Source organism: Pan troglodytes, chromosome 6 (assembly GCF_028858775.2).
Source record: "Pan troglodytes isolate AG18354 chromosome 6, NHGRI_mPanTro3-v2.0_pri, whole genome shotgun sequence".
NCBI lineage: Eukaryota > Metazoa > Chordata > Mammalia > Primates > Hominidae > Pan > Pan troglodytes.
The window spans coordinates 46,355,392-46,371,628 of NC_072404.2; the positions used below are offsets into that span (position 1 = coordinate 46,355,392).

The window sequence follows — 16,237 nt, forward strand, 5'->3', positions numbered from 1 at the left end:
CCTAGTCTATTTTAGTAACAGCTTCATTTCCAATAAAATTTTCTTTTTATGGTTAAAAATAATTTATCAAAATTTATTATATGTTTAAGGTGTTTTGATTTATAATAATTAAACTAAAATGAAAATTTTAAGTTTAGAGAGTTTTAATCAGAAAAAAATAAAAAATAAATTTTAATTTATGGACATGTTTTCCTTTCAAAGAAATTTGACAGCATAAAGAATAAAAGTTGCACTAAGACAACTCGATGGAGGAAGTGTGATGGAAATGAGATTTAAGTCAGAAGTGAATGATGTAAATTCTCTCCCTGTTAAATAAGAAATGTTCATATATTTAAAAAATGGATGTTGCCTATCAAATTGCAATAGTGTTTATATTCCATTTTCAGAACACATTTTATAATGATCAGAGCAATGTAACTGTTTCATTTGAAAATGTTAACATTTACAATATGCCAGAAATCACATATTTTGCCTCTATTTTAGAGAAAAAAGTTTTAGATATCATCTTTAAAATATAGAAGGGAATACCTCATTTTCCAAACTCCATTCAATGAGCAACATAGGTTTCAAATTCCACAATGACTTAAACTACACCAAAGACAATCTCAGCAAGACCTGTATCAAAAGATCTCAACAGCAATGGAAAACTTCACTTTTCCGAAGCAGACCAATCAATTTTGAGCCATCAATTTCTTTCTTTTGTAAGATTCATTCCTACTGCACTGACCCCAAAACCTTATCTTATTTCTTGACCATGGATTATGCCAGTACATATTGATCATGTTAAACTGTTAACACCCACAATGATATGCCCCAGACACATTTCTTACAATGAGCAGAGGGTTATGTGTATTGGATATAGGTCAATCACTGAAGGTAGCAGTAACTCAGTGGCTCTCTGCACTTTACCTTCTTAAGGCCACCACACTCATGTACTAGGTGTTGTCCCAGTGGAGGACAGTTGGATACAAAGTCTTCCATCTTGACATCTTGGTACTGCAGTGGCCTCCTGTTCCATTTCTCACTTCTCCCACCCTTAGTTTTCTAGCTTTGGGGAACGTGGCTGCCTCAGCAACCATCTTATCTGCTCCCTCTACCCCACCATTTTGCAAGGAGGAACAGGCATTTGTTTCTTTCTCACACTGTCACTACATCTTCCCCTTTCCTTTACCATTTTTTCATTTGCTCTTCACTTCCAGTATCCCTTGCGATCTTCTTCCTTTCTTTCTGGCCAGCCTCTGACTTCTGCAGAGTGGTTCCCTCCACCCAGACAAAACCCTGGACTGATGCCAGGCACAGGGTATGTGACCTATGCTTCCATCTCCTCTTCCGTCCCTGGGACTGTGGCCATAGACATTCACCTCCATCAGGTTCCACTGATAAAGGAGAAGGAGAGGACACAGTTCATAGAAAAGGAAGCTCTGGCCAAACTGGAAGCCACCAAACCCAGGGTGTGGCTCCTAGAGTATTGCCGTCTCTCAGGAGCCTCCCAAGGCTTATCCTGTAACACCTTCCACTCTTCTTAGCATCTCTCTTCTTACTCTTTATTATTTTTTATGTGAAAAAATATACATAACCATAAAATTTACTATTTTAATCATTTTTAAGTGTACAGTTCAGTGGCATGAATTACATTTACATGTTGTACAAACATTACCACTATCAATTTCCAGAACTTTCTCATCATCCCAAACAGAAATTCTTTACCCATTAAACATTATTTCCTTTTCCTTTCTCACTCCAGCCCTTGGCAACTGCCATTCTACTTTCTGTCTCTATGAACTTGACAATTCTAGGTACCTCATATAAATACAAATAAAAATACAGCATTTGTCCTTTTGTGACTGGTTTATTTCATTTGACATAATGTCTTCAGGGTCCATCCATGTTGTGGCATGTGACAAAATTGCCTTCCTTTTTAAGGCTGAATGATATTCCATTGTGTATATATCCATGTTTTGTGTATATATTTATCCCTGCGTGGGCACATGGGTTTCTTCCTACTCTCAGCTATTGTGAATAATGCTGCTAGGAACATGAGTTTATAAATATATGTTCAAGTCCCTTCTTTTACTTCTTTTCAGTATTAACCCAGAAGTGAAATTGCTGTATCATATAGTAATTCTATATTTAATTTTTTGAGGAACCACCATACTGTTTTTTATAGTGGCCACACCATTTTACATTTCTACCAGGAATGCACAAGAGTTCCAATTTCTTTACATTCTCACTGATGTAGTTTGAATACATGAGCCCGCCAAATCTCATGTGGAATTGTAATCCTCAATGTTAGAGGTGGGGCCTGGTGGGAGGTGATTGGGCCATGGGGGCAGATCCCTCATGGCTTGGTGCTGTCATCAAGATACTGAGTGAGTTCTCACAAGATCTGGTTGTTTAAGTATATGGCACTTCCCCTCTACTCTCTCTCTCTTGCTCTCCCTCCCACCATGTGAGATGTCTGCTCCCCTTTGCCTTCTTTCATGATTGTAAGCTCCTCGAGGCTTCCTAGAGGCAGAAGAGCAGGTATGCTTCCTGTACAGCCTGCAGAAGCACAAGCCAATTAAACCTCTTTTCTTTATAAATTACCCAGCCTCAGGTGTTTCTTTATAGCAATGCAAGGATGGACTACCACACTCACCAACACTTGTTATTTGTTTATTTATTGATTTTCATAGTAGCCATCCTAATGGGTGAGAAGGGATATCTTCTTGTGGTTTTGCTTTGCATTTTGCTAGTGACTAGTGACACTAAACACACTTTCATGTGTTTATTGGCCATTTGTGTATCTTCTTCAGAGAAATACCTATTGGAGTCATTTGGTCATTTTAAATTGGGTTGTTGGTTTTGTCGTTGTTGTTATTGAGTTTATTTTTATTAATTGTAATTATTTTTTCTCTTAACAAAAATTGTAATGCTTATTTTAGAAAATTAAATTAAGAATTGAAAAAACATTGAGACAAAAATGATTCATATTACAAATAAAGAATATATTTTCTCAATTTATTTTAAGTGTTTATAAATTTTATTTAGGCCACATTCTTTGAGTGCAATATGAAGAAGCTAGGATTCATTACTTAGGAATTAAAAGTAGACATTACTAAATAAGTCTTGGGTAAAAGAGAAAATTTAAATTTAAAGCGGGTCACAGATTATAAGACTAGTAGGTAACACACTACTACCCAAACTAATGAAATATGTTCAGAGCCATACTTAAAAGAGAATTCCTGACTTTAAATATTCTTATTACAAATCCAAAAGAATTTTAGTTAAGCATTCAATAAAATATAAATTCTTGAAAATACAAATGCATAAAAGAGGCTATAATAGCTGGTAAAGAATTATTTCTGGATGTGTCTGTCACGGTGGTCTGGAAGAGATTAGCGTTTGAATCTGTAGACTGAGAGAAAATCACCACCTCCGGTGTAAGTAGGCATTATCCATTCTCTCAAGGGTTCTGAATAGGGCAAAAAAGCAAAGGAAGGGGGAATTTGCTCCCTCTGAACTAGTGTATCTGTCTTCTTCTTCTTCTTTTTTTTTTTTTTAAGACAAAGTCTTGCTCTGTCGCCCAGGCTGCAGCGCAGTGGCGCAATCTCAGTGCACTGCAACCTTTGCCTCCCAGGTTTAAGCAATTCCCGTCTCAGCCTCCCCAGTAGCTGGGACTACAGGCACAAACCACCACACCCAGCTAATTTTTGTATTTTTAGTAGAGACAGGGTTTCACCATATTGGTCAGGCTGGTCTCAGACTCCTGAGCTCGGGTGATCCACCTGCCTCAGCCTCCCAAAGTGCTGGGATTACAGGCATGAAGCCACCACACCCGGCCCACATCTGTCTTCTGATGTTAGACGTGGGCACTCCTGGTTCTCAGGCCATTGGACTGAATCATACCACTGGCTTTTCATGGTTCACCAGCTTGCAGACAGATCATGCCACTTAGCCTCCATGAGCCAATTTCTATAATACATCAATCTCTTTCTCTAAGTATATGTAAATGTAGAGAAAGCGATATATAATGTTCTATATGTATACTGTTTCTGCGAAGAACCCTAATACAAACATTAATAAATTGTTTTAAAACTCACAAAATAATATAATTAAAGAGCAGGTAACCCCCAACTGTGTTTTCAGTTTGCATATTCTAAGATAATTACTAAGAACATTGGTTTCATATCTCTGGATGCTGTGCTTCTGTTAGTCCCGTAATTATTCATGACCATTATATCTTCACTTTGGATTATGTATTTTATTTATAAAGTCTCCATTGTTCAAGTGATTTTTCCTTAATTCTATTTGGTCTAGTATTAATATTCTTATTTGTTTTCTATTTGCATTCATCTGGTGTGTCTTTGTCCACCTCTTCAAAAAATATTTCTGCTTCAATTTGTTTTACGTGTTTTTTTGAAAATAATGTTTAGCTAGATTTTGTTTTGCTGACCCAATTTAAAAATTATCTTTTAAAGATGAAATTTGATCAACTTACATTTATCTTAGTTGATGCAGTTGTGTTTCATGCTTTTCTATTGCTTTGTTCTTTACTTTTGCTGGTTTTTTGTTTGTTTATTTTAGTATATTGTATTTTATATTTCTACTGATTTGGAAAATATACATTCTACTCATAGTCTGTTAGAGAACATCTTTCATTAAAAGCATGTAAGCCTTTATTTCTCTGTTATAACAATAAAACCTCAATGCCTCAAATAAGATGAGGAATTCAGCTTGCTTTTAAAAGTTTCCTCTTTTTTCTCTATCTCCCAGATTACATTAGAATTATCTCAGATTTTAAAACCAGAATATTACAAGTAGGTTTTTTACTCTGCAATTTCTCTTTAAAAACCATTTGGACATTTTAAGTGTATCTCATAACCACAGAAACAGCAATTATTCACTGGGATACTTTGTTTCATTGGTATCACTATTGTTTACCTCTTTCACTTTCTTCCTGGATATTTTTACTGTAACATGGATAATTTGCTCTTGGAATACTTGCCTATCTCAAACTACGTTTGTCATTTTCTGATGCTATGATGATAAATTGTCCTGGTTTACAAGTCATGAGCCACATCCTTTCCCCTCTAAACTCTGTGGATCTTATTCCATGATCTTTGGCATGATTATATTGCAGAGAAGCCTGGAGACAAATCCTATAGTTAACCTGGTTTTACTGTCTATGTCCTTTGGGAATTTTCCTTTATCTTTGAAAATCTGAAATTTCACTGGGATAAATATAGGTGTGTCTTCTCATTTTCTAAGGTAAAAAGACAAAACAAAACACAACCTGATACACTGAGAGCATCTTCAACCTGAAGTGTCAAGCATTTCTGTGATTTATTTAATTTTGTGTTTGTTCCTCCACTTGCTCTTTTTCTTCACTCTTAATCTTCATCTTCCATGACCTCAACCTTACTCTTCATGGGTATTCTAGTTTCCATCAAAATCTCTTTTTCCAGCACATTGGAGAAGATAAAAAGGCTGGGAAGGAAGTGAGGAGAATGGTGCGTGCCAGTAGCTGCCTTGCAAATTATCTCTTCCCTGGGGCTGGTGTGGCTTCTTGGCCCTGCAGGGTGCTAAGATGGTGCTCAGTGGCTCCAGTGGAATCTGTCTTCATCACTGGCACACGTGGGCCGCCTGCAGACTCCCCAGACAGATTTCTCTGTGGCACCTGAGCTCCTGTCTCATGGATAAGATCTCCTTTGTGACTGAGATTAAGCTGCTGAAATTTGCCTGCTGGAAACAGTCCTCTCATCACAGCCAAGACTTTTTCTTTCTGCAGCCCATGAAGAAGTCTATTCCGACTTTCTTTCCATCCAGGTTCCAGGGACTTCTCCTGCCTGCATGTTCCTTCTCCACCAATGGCTTCTGCCATTCTAGCTTTCACTTTCTCTTGGAGGTGTCAGCCAGAACATTTCACTTGGAAGCTTTTGGTATGGACATTTCCCTCCCTACTTCCCACCAAACATCCCAGTGAAATATTAATATTTGCAGTTTCTTGACCAGAGATTCCAACGGGTGATAGGAAAATTGGCAGAGGTCATGTTGTTGATTTTAGGTTTGTTGTTGTTGTTTATTTTAATCATTTAGCTAAGAACTCCAGAAATGGCCTTTGGATATAGCCTCCAAAATACTCCAAATAGCTTCAAGAAACATGAATGGTACCCACACGCATAGCCTGTGATCAGAAATAGTCCCAGCAGGAAAGAAAATGAGTTACAGAATGAGTTTGCATTCCCTTTGGCTGGGAACCTCAGCACCGGCCCTGGGCTCCTTCATGAAGCAAGGGCCTTTCCCAGGTCCAGGAGTCCTTGATTCTTGTGGTTCTCTGTTCTTCTTCTTCTTCTTCTTCTTCTTCTTCTTCTTCTTTTTTTTTTTTTTTTTTTTGAGAGGGAGTCTAGCTCTGTAGCCAAGCTGGAGTACAGTGGTGCGATCTCAGCTCACTGCAACCTCCGCCTCCCGGGTTCAAGTGATTCTCCTGCCTCAGCCTCCTAAGTAGCTGGGAACACAGGCGCGCACCACCACACCCAGCTAAGTTTTGTATTTTTAGTAGAGACAGGATTTCACCATGTTGGTCAGGATGGTCTTGATCTCTTGACTTCCCGATCCACCCATCTCAGCCTTCGAAAGTGCTGGGATTACAGGTGTGAGCCACCGCACCCGGCCAGTTGTCTGTTCTTTTAGACACCTCTGGGATCACACTGTGAGAAGCAAAATCTTAAGAGACTATCATGCATTCATTAATTTACATGGGGATGAAAGGGCTGGTGCCCAAGCTCCAGCTCTCAAATCCCGCTTTTGATTCCCCCACCTCATTCTCCACCTTGGCCACACTTTCTCTGAAGGATTTGACAAGTTTGGCCCCCAATCCATGTAGTGAAGTGCCTCTCTTCTGCCCATCTACTGAGCTTTCTGCTGTTGATGGATAATTTCTCTGGAATGTCTTGATTGAGCCCCTTCTCCTTTTTGCCTGTGTTTTACACATGGGTTTCCAACCATTGCCCCAAGAGATGAAGATTCACCTGGGATGACTAAATTCCACTGTAGAATCTAGAAACCCTCTCACAGCTCCTGGCCTTCCAACAGGTGTTACAGTTTACAGCTGTGTCCTACCTCCTAGACTTGCAAAACTGGTGTCTGGTGTTTTTTTTTTTTTTTTTTTTTTGGAGATGGAGTCTTGCTCTGTTGCCAGGCTGGAGTGCAGTGGCACCATCTTGGCTCACTGCAACCTCCACCTCCCAGGTTTAAGTGATTCCCCTGCCTCAGCCTCCTGAGTAGCTAAGACTGCAGGTACACGCCACCATGCCCAGATAATTTTTTGTGTTTTGGTAGAGTTGGGGTTTCACCATGTTGGCCAGGATTGTCTCGATCTCCTGACCTCATGATCCCTGGACACCCATCCCGGCCTCCCAAAGTGCTGGGATTACAGGCATGAGCCACCGCACCCGGCCTGGTGTCTGGTTTATATGAACGAAAGATCTGGCTGGAATAGCAAATGTCTGCAAGGGAGGCTGGGCTAGATATCACCAGGGCCTGGAACACTTCTCACATTCTTTCCTCCACTAACCTCCAGTTATCTAAGAGGATTATGACTCTTCTTTCTCTCTTGTCCTCAGAATGTCTCTCTGGCTTCCTCTCCCTCTCAGAGACCCAATTTGGAACTGAAACCCTGAGGGGAGATAACTGAGGTGAGTTAATTGCAATAATGGAATAATTCTTTACCAAGTCCCTGTGGTAACTCAGTAACTCCCCCTTTTGTGTTGATGCTACACAAGGCTAAGTTCTGAATCTACAGCTATTCATGATGCTATTTCTTTAAAAACCTAGATATCAACAAACAAAACTACATTAATCCAATGTGGCAATCAGGCGCCATGAACTAATCCTAGTACTTTAATTCTAAAAGCTGAACCCTCTTGGCAAAAGAAAATGATAGTCAGAATTTCTCTTCCCAAGACATTTCATTTAGCCACCTCTATTTGTCTTCTATTTTCTTCCAAGATTTCCCACTACCAAGCATAGTAGTTTTTCTTCAAACTACTCTCAATAGCCTAAGGTAGTCTAATTAAAGCAATGGATCATTCACTCTGCTTTTCAGTAATCCTACAGTGACTTAATCAACAGAGTGCAGCAATTCAACACATGGATTCTTACTCATTGCATCCTAATTGTATATAAGTACCACACAATTCTATTGAGACTCACAGACATTTCTTTCTTCTCCTCTTCAATGAAAAAGCAAACATTAATTGAACCATACCACGATTTGGGAAATAAACATTTCATGTAAATTGAAAAAAATACTTCTGTACTTGTAACATGCACCATTCTTGTTTATCTGAGTTTTCTTAATTTTCTACAATGAGCATGTACTAGTTTTGTTAAGGGAAAAAAATAAGTTTTTTTTTATCTTTAAGTCAGGAGTCTGCCTATTGAAAATAGCAGTGTGGTACCTTTATCTTTAGAAATAAGTGTCTTTACTTTTGATAGAAAAGATTAGAAGTGTTTCAACAAAAGAAATAGTACATTACGGTTTCAAACCTCAAAGCATGGAGACAACCTGGGATGTTAATGAAGGAAACCTGAATTCCGAGATCCATCTGCAAAAGGGAGGCTGGAAGTCTTGGAAGAAGATTCTGATTGTGTAATCAAGTTATTAATATCAGAAATGCTTTTCCATAGGCCTTTACTTTGAATTCATTTTTTGAATGAGATAGCTGGTCTTTAAAAACAACTTTTTACTGTTACAGCACTACACATGTATGGTAAAAATAATTCAAATGGTAAAAAGAAAGAGGTGCTGTGAAAAAGATGAAAAACTCCTGACATCCCAACTCTGCAGTCCTCAGAGATAATGATCATTTCTTGTGCCCCTTTTTAGAAATTTTCTCTGGGCATACACTCCCTCTATGCATCTATTCCTTTAAATCTATATTCTATTGCTTTATATCTCCATATCTATGTATTAATATGTAGATATTACAGTTGCTATATACTTATATCATTAAAACAGTTATTTGACTCTTTGTATTTCACATTCTGGGGCTTCCAGCTGGCACCATGACTCCAAGCACCCCTCTGCTAGGACATGAGAGAGAAGGCATCAGTCAGGATGATAGAGCTTGACTGATGCACGTGCCCGAGCCACACTAGTGATCTTTGAGTGCAGGCTGGAATCCAGGTAATCTGGCCGGGCCTCCTCATTCATGGCAATCTCTGGGCAGAGATCTTAGGAAATTCTCCTCCCCTCTCAAGACTCAGCCATCTCATTGGTAGGATGAAGGGCTGGGAATACCCGAGATACAGTCTAATGTTCTATGTCTCTTGTCTGTGATGTCATAACTGTGGCACCTAGGGACACTTCCAAATGACCAATATTCCGCAAAGATCCACATCACGTTCTTTAAGACCCGCGCCTGTCAGAGCTGTCAGACACTGGCCAGGGCCCTGCAGACGTGCACATTTTCTCATAGCCTCGCCTGGTGCTTTGAGTTCCTGCCACACTCAGTGGGTAGCTGTAGCTCACTGATGTGCATTTAACTGGCAGGAAGTGGGAGAGAGAAACAGAGGAGTGGGAGAGTGGAGTTCTTAAGGTTCAGACAGAAGCTTCATTTTCCGCCTCACTCCTGGCCTAAGTGCTACCCTGTCCTCATACCACTTTGTCCTCTACTCTCCAGGGGACTGATATCACCACAGAATATCTATATTTCCTGACTTGGCCTTGTGAGAATCAAATGATATACTAAATACTGTCTATACTCCTGCAATTTGCCACACAAATGCAGGGTGAAAATCTGAGGATAGCAAGATGAGTCCTTAAACCGTGTGCTAAAAGAGGTCTAAGTTCAGGTGGGGAAACAGAAATGTACATAGATAAACTGGAACGCAGCACTGACAATGTCAGATGAAAACGGGGAAGCTCTGCAGAGAAGAGGGACCTTGGGCAAAGAAATGGAGGCCAAAGTGGGGTCTGCCACGTTCAGGAGGTAGAAAGCACTCCAGGAAGTAGCGAAGTGGAGTAGCAAGGCACAGAGACACATATGAGAGTGGCATGTTCAGGGGATGACAAGCTATTCTGGATGCCTTGTGTGTAGGGTGCACATGGGGAAGGACCAGGTGAATGAGCCTAGAAAAGTAGGCCTCTGCCTGACCATACAGGGTTTGGATAATGAGCTAAAAAGTTTAGAATTTGTTCTGAATAGCAGCAGCTCCCAACCCTACCACATCCAATGGCCCTTTTTATAACAAGTATTTTGTAATGTCGTCTATATGTCCTGAAATGAAATTCATATTGCTATATATCCTACCTACATATACAGTGAAAAATTAAATGAAAAATGAAAATCACTGTAATGGCTTGACGTGAAGAACACCAAAGGAAAATATGTATTTCATGTAAATGCTTGAATCTGACTAAAAAAAAAAAACAGAAAACATACTGTAGTGGTTGGTTGTTTATGACTATACACAGAAGCACCAAGATGTGACAGCTACAAATACAAACAATACAGGGGCATGGAACTAGCGAGTCATGGACCTTGTCATTTGATGTGATTTTCTGAAATGTTAACTTTGGAGAAATGCTGAACACAAAAAAGTACAATCATCTCTTGATTCACTTAGTATTTTCACTTGTAGATCATTGAATATATTAAAATGATGTAAAAATACTTTGTGTGTCTATGCAAATTGGAATTCATTCTAGGTTTATACAATTATAAAAAGCATTTTCAATTATTGGCATGTTTAATAAAACATTCAGAGTCACATTAAAAGTGGGACCGTTTCTCCTTTGAAAGGATAGTTTTGTGTGTGTCTGGATGACCTAGACATATATGTTTGGTTGCAAAGGTCAGGGACGTGGAAGTGGCTGTGAAGATGAGGCACTGCCACACGGCCATGGGAGTTGCAGCTGCAGGTGCCCAACAAGGGAATTCCTGAGAAGCCCATAGAAGTGCCCTAGAGAAAGAGTCAGTCTGAAGCCACTGCTGTGGTCAGAGGAAACCAACAACAGATTATGTCAATTGTATCTTGTATCAGAACCAGCCACGTAAGGGTTCTCTTGACTCTTAACTCTCACTTAAGGCCCTGCTTCAACTCTGGGAAGCCAGCAGCAACACAGTGAGTAGGGAAAAAGAAATAGAAATTTTAGTTGAAGTGTTAGAAAAATTCATTGTTCACTCGGGGAAAAAAACCTAAACTGTTAGATCACTTCATAACACTGTACATAAAATTAACTACAAGAGGATTAACCATCTAACAATAAAAAATAAAATTGTAAAGAACCAATAGAATATATTGTTAAACATCTTTAGAATCATGAGTTAGGTAAGACCCTCTTAGATGGAGAAAATCAATTTCTTAGAAAAATCTGAAAAAATGAATGGGCAATCCCCAGAGAAGAAATACAAGCAGTCCAAAATCATGAACAGATACTCGACTGAACTTCACCAGTAACTGGGGAAATGCAAATCACACCAAGTATCTATTACCAGAGTGGCAGCATACCAAATTGATAATATTCAGTGTTGTCAAGGAATATGGTAGTATCTATCAACATTTTAAAAGTGTGTACCATAAATCTGGCTAGTCTATGCATAGAGATCTATCCTTGGGAATAAGTATACACAAAGTGTGTGCAAAAATTTTCACTATGGCATTGTTTTAATTGTGAAAACATGAAACATTACATATGTTTATCAATAGGAGTATGCTTGAATGGATTATGGTGCCTCTATACTGTAGGATAATCTGTACAAGTTAAAGAAAAAAGACATGAATTTATACATATTGACATGAAGAAAAACCACTCCATGACACATTCTTAAGTATAGAAAGAAATTTCGCGCACTATGAACAAATGATCCCATTTATATAAAGAGTAAAAATTATGCACACACAAATATATCTATCTATCTATCTATATATATATACACAAAAATACATGAATATGTATGCATCCCCCCATACACACAAACAAACACATGCACATAAAATTGAGGAGATTGACTGGAAGATATATACAATGAATAGTTAAAAAAGGTTTACTTCTATGCTAGAAAATAAGATTGGGCCATGATGAGGACCTTTACTTTGTGCTCTTTCTGTATGTTTATTTTTTAAGTGTTATGTGAGAACATACTGATGTATTTCTGATGCAGACTTTTACCAAATGTTTAAAACTTGGCAATCACAGATTTTATGTGGAAGCTATACTGATTTCAGGAACACCACACTCTTGGTTTTGCTGTCCTCATTGGCTGCCTCTTCTTTGGGTTGTACAGTGTCCTCCTCATCTCGCTGACCTCTAAATATTAGAGTGCCCCAGGGCCCAGTCTTGCAAGCTATGCTTTCTCAGCCAACAATTATTTCCTACACATTGACAACCAATTCCATGACTTTTTGGCAGGTTAAATTTTAGCTCCAAACTCCAGCTTTGCCTCTTTGCCCTGACTTGCGGAGTCTTATAAACAACTGTGTACTCAATATCTGCAATGGGATATCTGAGAATATCTACACCTTAACTTGTCAAAAACAAAACTGCTTGTTTAACTTTTTTTCTTCAAACCTGCTCCTCCCACAGTCTTCCCCACTCAGGAAGTGGCATCTCCATTCAAGTTGCTTGGACAAAAATCCTTAGGGCCATTTTTTACCTTATGACTAGACCCAAATAGAGCTGCTTCTCACTGCTCCAATCGCTTTGACTCTAGTCCAAGCCACATCATCTCTCACCTTGACTATTAGAATAGTTTCCAAAAACCCATCTTTGTGCTTCCATCCCTGCCCAGTCTGGAGTCCATTTTTCACTCTGCAGTCAAGGGATCCTTCTAAAATCTGAATTTCAGCCTGGCACATGCCTGTAATCCCAGTGCTTTGGGAGCTGGAGGTGGGAGCATGGCTTGAGGCCAGGAGTTTAAGGCCAGCCCGGACAACATAGTGAGACCACATCTCTAAAAAAAATTAAAAATAAATAAATAAAAGCTGAATTAGGGCCCCGGCACAGTGGCTCATGCCTGTAATCCCAGCACTTTGGGAGGCTGAGGCGGGCAGATCACAAGGTCAGGAGATCGAAATCATCCTGGCTAACATGGTGAAACCCCATCTCTACTAAAAATACAAAAAATTAGCCAGGCGTGGTGGCACATGCCTGTAATCCCAGCTACTTGGGAGGCTGGGGCAGGAGAATCACTTGAACTGGGGAGGCAGAGGTTGCAGTGAGCCGAGATGGTGCTACTGCACTCCAGCCTGTGCGACAGAGCAAGACTCCATCTCAAAAAAAAAAAAAAAAGCTGAACCAGGTCATGTATTATGCCACTTTTCTACTCAAAACCCTGCAATTACTTTACATCACAATAACAATTTCACATCACACTAACAATTTCAAATCTCTTATCACAGCTGATCACATCTACCAAGGTCCATTCCCCCCAAGGGGCCTCCCCCATTGACCTCAGCTTCCACCACTCTCCTCTTACTTATTACCTGTGAATCCACCTGCACTGGCAAGCTAGCTGGTCCTCATGTACCCTAGACAGTACGCTGTCTTAGCACACCTGTTCTGCTCTTGGCCTGACGCTCTTCCCCCAGATATTTGCATGCATCCTTTTCTTGCTTCATTCAAGAGTTTGCTCTAAACTCAACTCCTCAGAGTGCATTTTAACACCCTCCTAACTACGAAACTATCCCCCATCCTTCTGTTTGCCTGTCCTCCACATAAGGGGCTTTCCTCATATGTATGGCCATTCTTGATGGCATGGTCAAGATAAAGAGTGGGAGGAAAGAAAGCCACGTGGAAATTCTAAACCCATGCTGGTGTGGTGGGGCTTGTCAACTCTGAGCTTCACTTTAAGATATTTTGTGTGGGCCACTGGTTGGGCTGCCTTGAGGTCAGTATTTTCAGATCTGTTCGTTTGGTCTGGGCACATTCCCCAGAGAGGCATCTTGCCTGTTAGGTTAAGGTCTGACTGCTGGTTTTCCGAGAGCAAAGAAAAGGCGTGAGGCTGGGAGGAGGTGTCTTGGGAGTCAGCATTCTGTATGCCGGCAGTCTACTTAATTCCCCGGATGTTGATAAGATCCAAAGGCTCTCAACTGTACTCCCAGTCCAGAGAACCTGTTTTTACAGTCTCTAGGGGAAAAAAACCTTCAGAAATCTAGGAGAGAGGATGAGGGAGCAGCAGTGAGGAGCAGCTGCCTCATGTATGGAGTAAGGGGTCGGGAGATGTAGGTGCTTCCCAAACAACTTATGTGATTCTCCTTAATTTAGCAGGCTTCTATGCCCCATGAGCCAGAGATTTAGAGATTTAGTGCTGACAGTTCTCAAGCATTTTGAGGATTCTGAGTGTATACTGGGTTGAACTCTCAGGAGAGCCCCGACTGAGATATATGGGTATGTGGATAAGAATGCTCTTCTAGACAAAGGCAGTTGCTGAGCCCACGATGGCTTTGAATGAATTAGCAAAGGCACCCCTTCTTCAGGGCAGACATAGCCCCATGTCAGGGTGCATGCTTGACTGGAGAAATGTGTGGCCAGGATTTCAGCTCCAACTCAGCCTCCAGAGTGGGAGCCTTTTTACCATGACCAAGCCACACACAGCTGCGGGCTCTCAGCTTCCTCCATGACTGGCCTGTTTACACCTTGTCTGTTTCCTTGCATCCATTTTCAAGAAATGTGTTGCTGTTGTCTTCTCCCATGTTCTCAATGTTCTTGTGGATTTGTGTGCTCTTTGTAAATGTCTTTTTTTATGGGATTTTAGCAGGGTTTTGGGAAATAATAAAATTAAATGAATGAATTTAATCTATTAACTCAGAATGGTGCTCCCTCTTCTGAACTCCTGCCTTTTCCCATGTCGTCCTATTTCCTGTTTGTTCATCATTATGTGGAAGACATTTGTGTTTGTTCCATACACAATTTGTATGAATTTTGTTTGTTCCATATACAATTTGACAGAATGGTCAAAAAATGGTCTCATCTTGGTCCCTTACTTCAAGCCAAGATGAAGGAATAGGTGGAAATTTATGCTTCTGGCTATTAAGAGGAATGCTCCAATGACCATCTTTGAAGCTGTCTATTTTAGTCCACTTTAGCCTTCACCTAATCTTTTAATAAGAGAATTAAGTATGTTTATACTTTTTTGGTGTAAATTGCACATCCAACTTAATGTTGTTACCTTAGATTTGCTTTCCCTTTTTTTATTCCCTTCCCCCCTTTTTATTGTGTTATATATTCTGTATATTTTAATTTCCCTAAAGACTTTTTACTTAGAATGATTTTTGATATGTGCACTAGTTTTAAATTCTACTTTTAGGTGTTAACGTTAACCTGCAATTTATTTATATGATAATTTTCTTTTTCTTTTTATTAATTAACTGGAAATGCTTTTGATACATTTTATAGAAAGACTGTATATGAGGTTTATTTTGGAATTATTTAATATGGAATAGTATTTCTTTTGCATTTATGATAATGTATCGTTTAATATTGTGAAGGTGAGATCTGAAGTCTGATCTTTTTTTCTTTAGAATTAACTTAGGTGAAATTTTTCCTATGGTTGAGACAGAACAGGGAGCCCTCTTAGCAACCTGTGACCAACCCCCAACCCCTGGCAAGCATGAAAATAAAGAAAAATCTCAAGTTCTGTCAAAGGAAATTCCAGGCACCTAGGTAGGCCTGAGAAGTAAATAAGCAACTTGATAAATAAGAAGGTAATAGCAACCTAAAACAATAGCCAAGGAAGAATCATTCCCTATAGAAACTAAAGATAACATCTTAACAGATGTTTCATATCTTAAGATATACATACGTTCTTCAGAAACCCAGACCCCCACCAAACGAATCTGCTGGCACAGACCTCAAATGAGGGGGGAGCTGAGGACTGAACCTTGACTGCCATGTTTTGTTCTAAATTTCTTCCTGGGGGCCTAGAGGAGGTCACGTTCATGAGCCAGAGCTAGCATTCTTTTCTGATAACCGAAAATTTTTAGACAAAGCTTCTCCTCCTTAACCAATCACAAATCAGAAAAGCTTTGAATCCACCTATGACTCATGGCCCCTGCTTTGAGATGTCCTACCTTTTAAAGTCAAACCAATGTAGAGCCTCCATTACTGATTTATGACTTTGCCTGCAGCTTCCGCCTTCCCACCTTTAAAAACCCTTACCTGTAAGCCATTGGAGAAGTCAGGGCTGAAGCAAGAGCTGCCCAAGTCTCCATGTTTGGTGCCCTGCAAATAAGCACCCTCGTTTCTCCTGCT

General features: G+C 39.7%; 1 protein-coding gene and 1 long non-coding RNA gene across 6 annotated transcripts in view; one reads left to right on the forward strand and one right to left on the reverse strand.

The window, feature by feature from the left end:
• LOC112209777 (uncharacterized) overlaps window positions 1-16,237 on the forward strand; it is a 161,131-nt gene that overhangs the window by 78,159 nt on the left and 66,735 nt on the right. For 3 of the 5 annotated variants that reach the window (XR_010158436.1, XM_063814177.1, XM_024357802.3), the window contains exon 3: window positions 7,605-7,676. The exons of the other annotated variants lie outside the window; for them this stretch is intronic. Coding sequence is in view for 2 of the 3 variants with exons in the window: in XM_063814177.1 (XP_063670247.1) it covers window positions 7,605-7,653 (49 nt within the window). In the remaining variant the exon portion in view is untranslated. The remainder of the gene's footprint in view (window positions 1-7,604; window positions 7,677-16,237) is intronic. 5 annotated transcript variants of the gene reach the window in all.
• LOC134810425 (uncharacterized) lies at window positions 4,639-9,300 on the reverse strand. Its single transcript, XR_010158437.1, has 3 exons — window positions 8,530-9,300; window positions 7,556-7,657; window positions 4,639-6,689 (listed from the first exon to the last, which is right to left on the reverse strand). It is a non-coding gene; the product is annotated as an uncharacterized LOC134810425 (long non-coding RNA).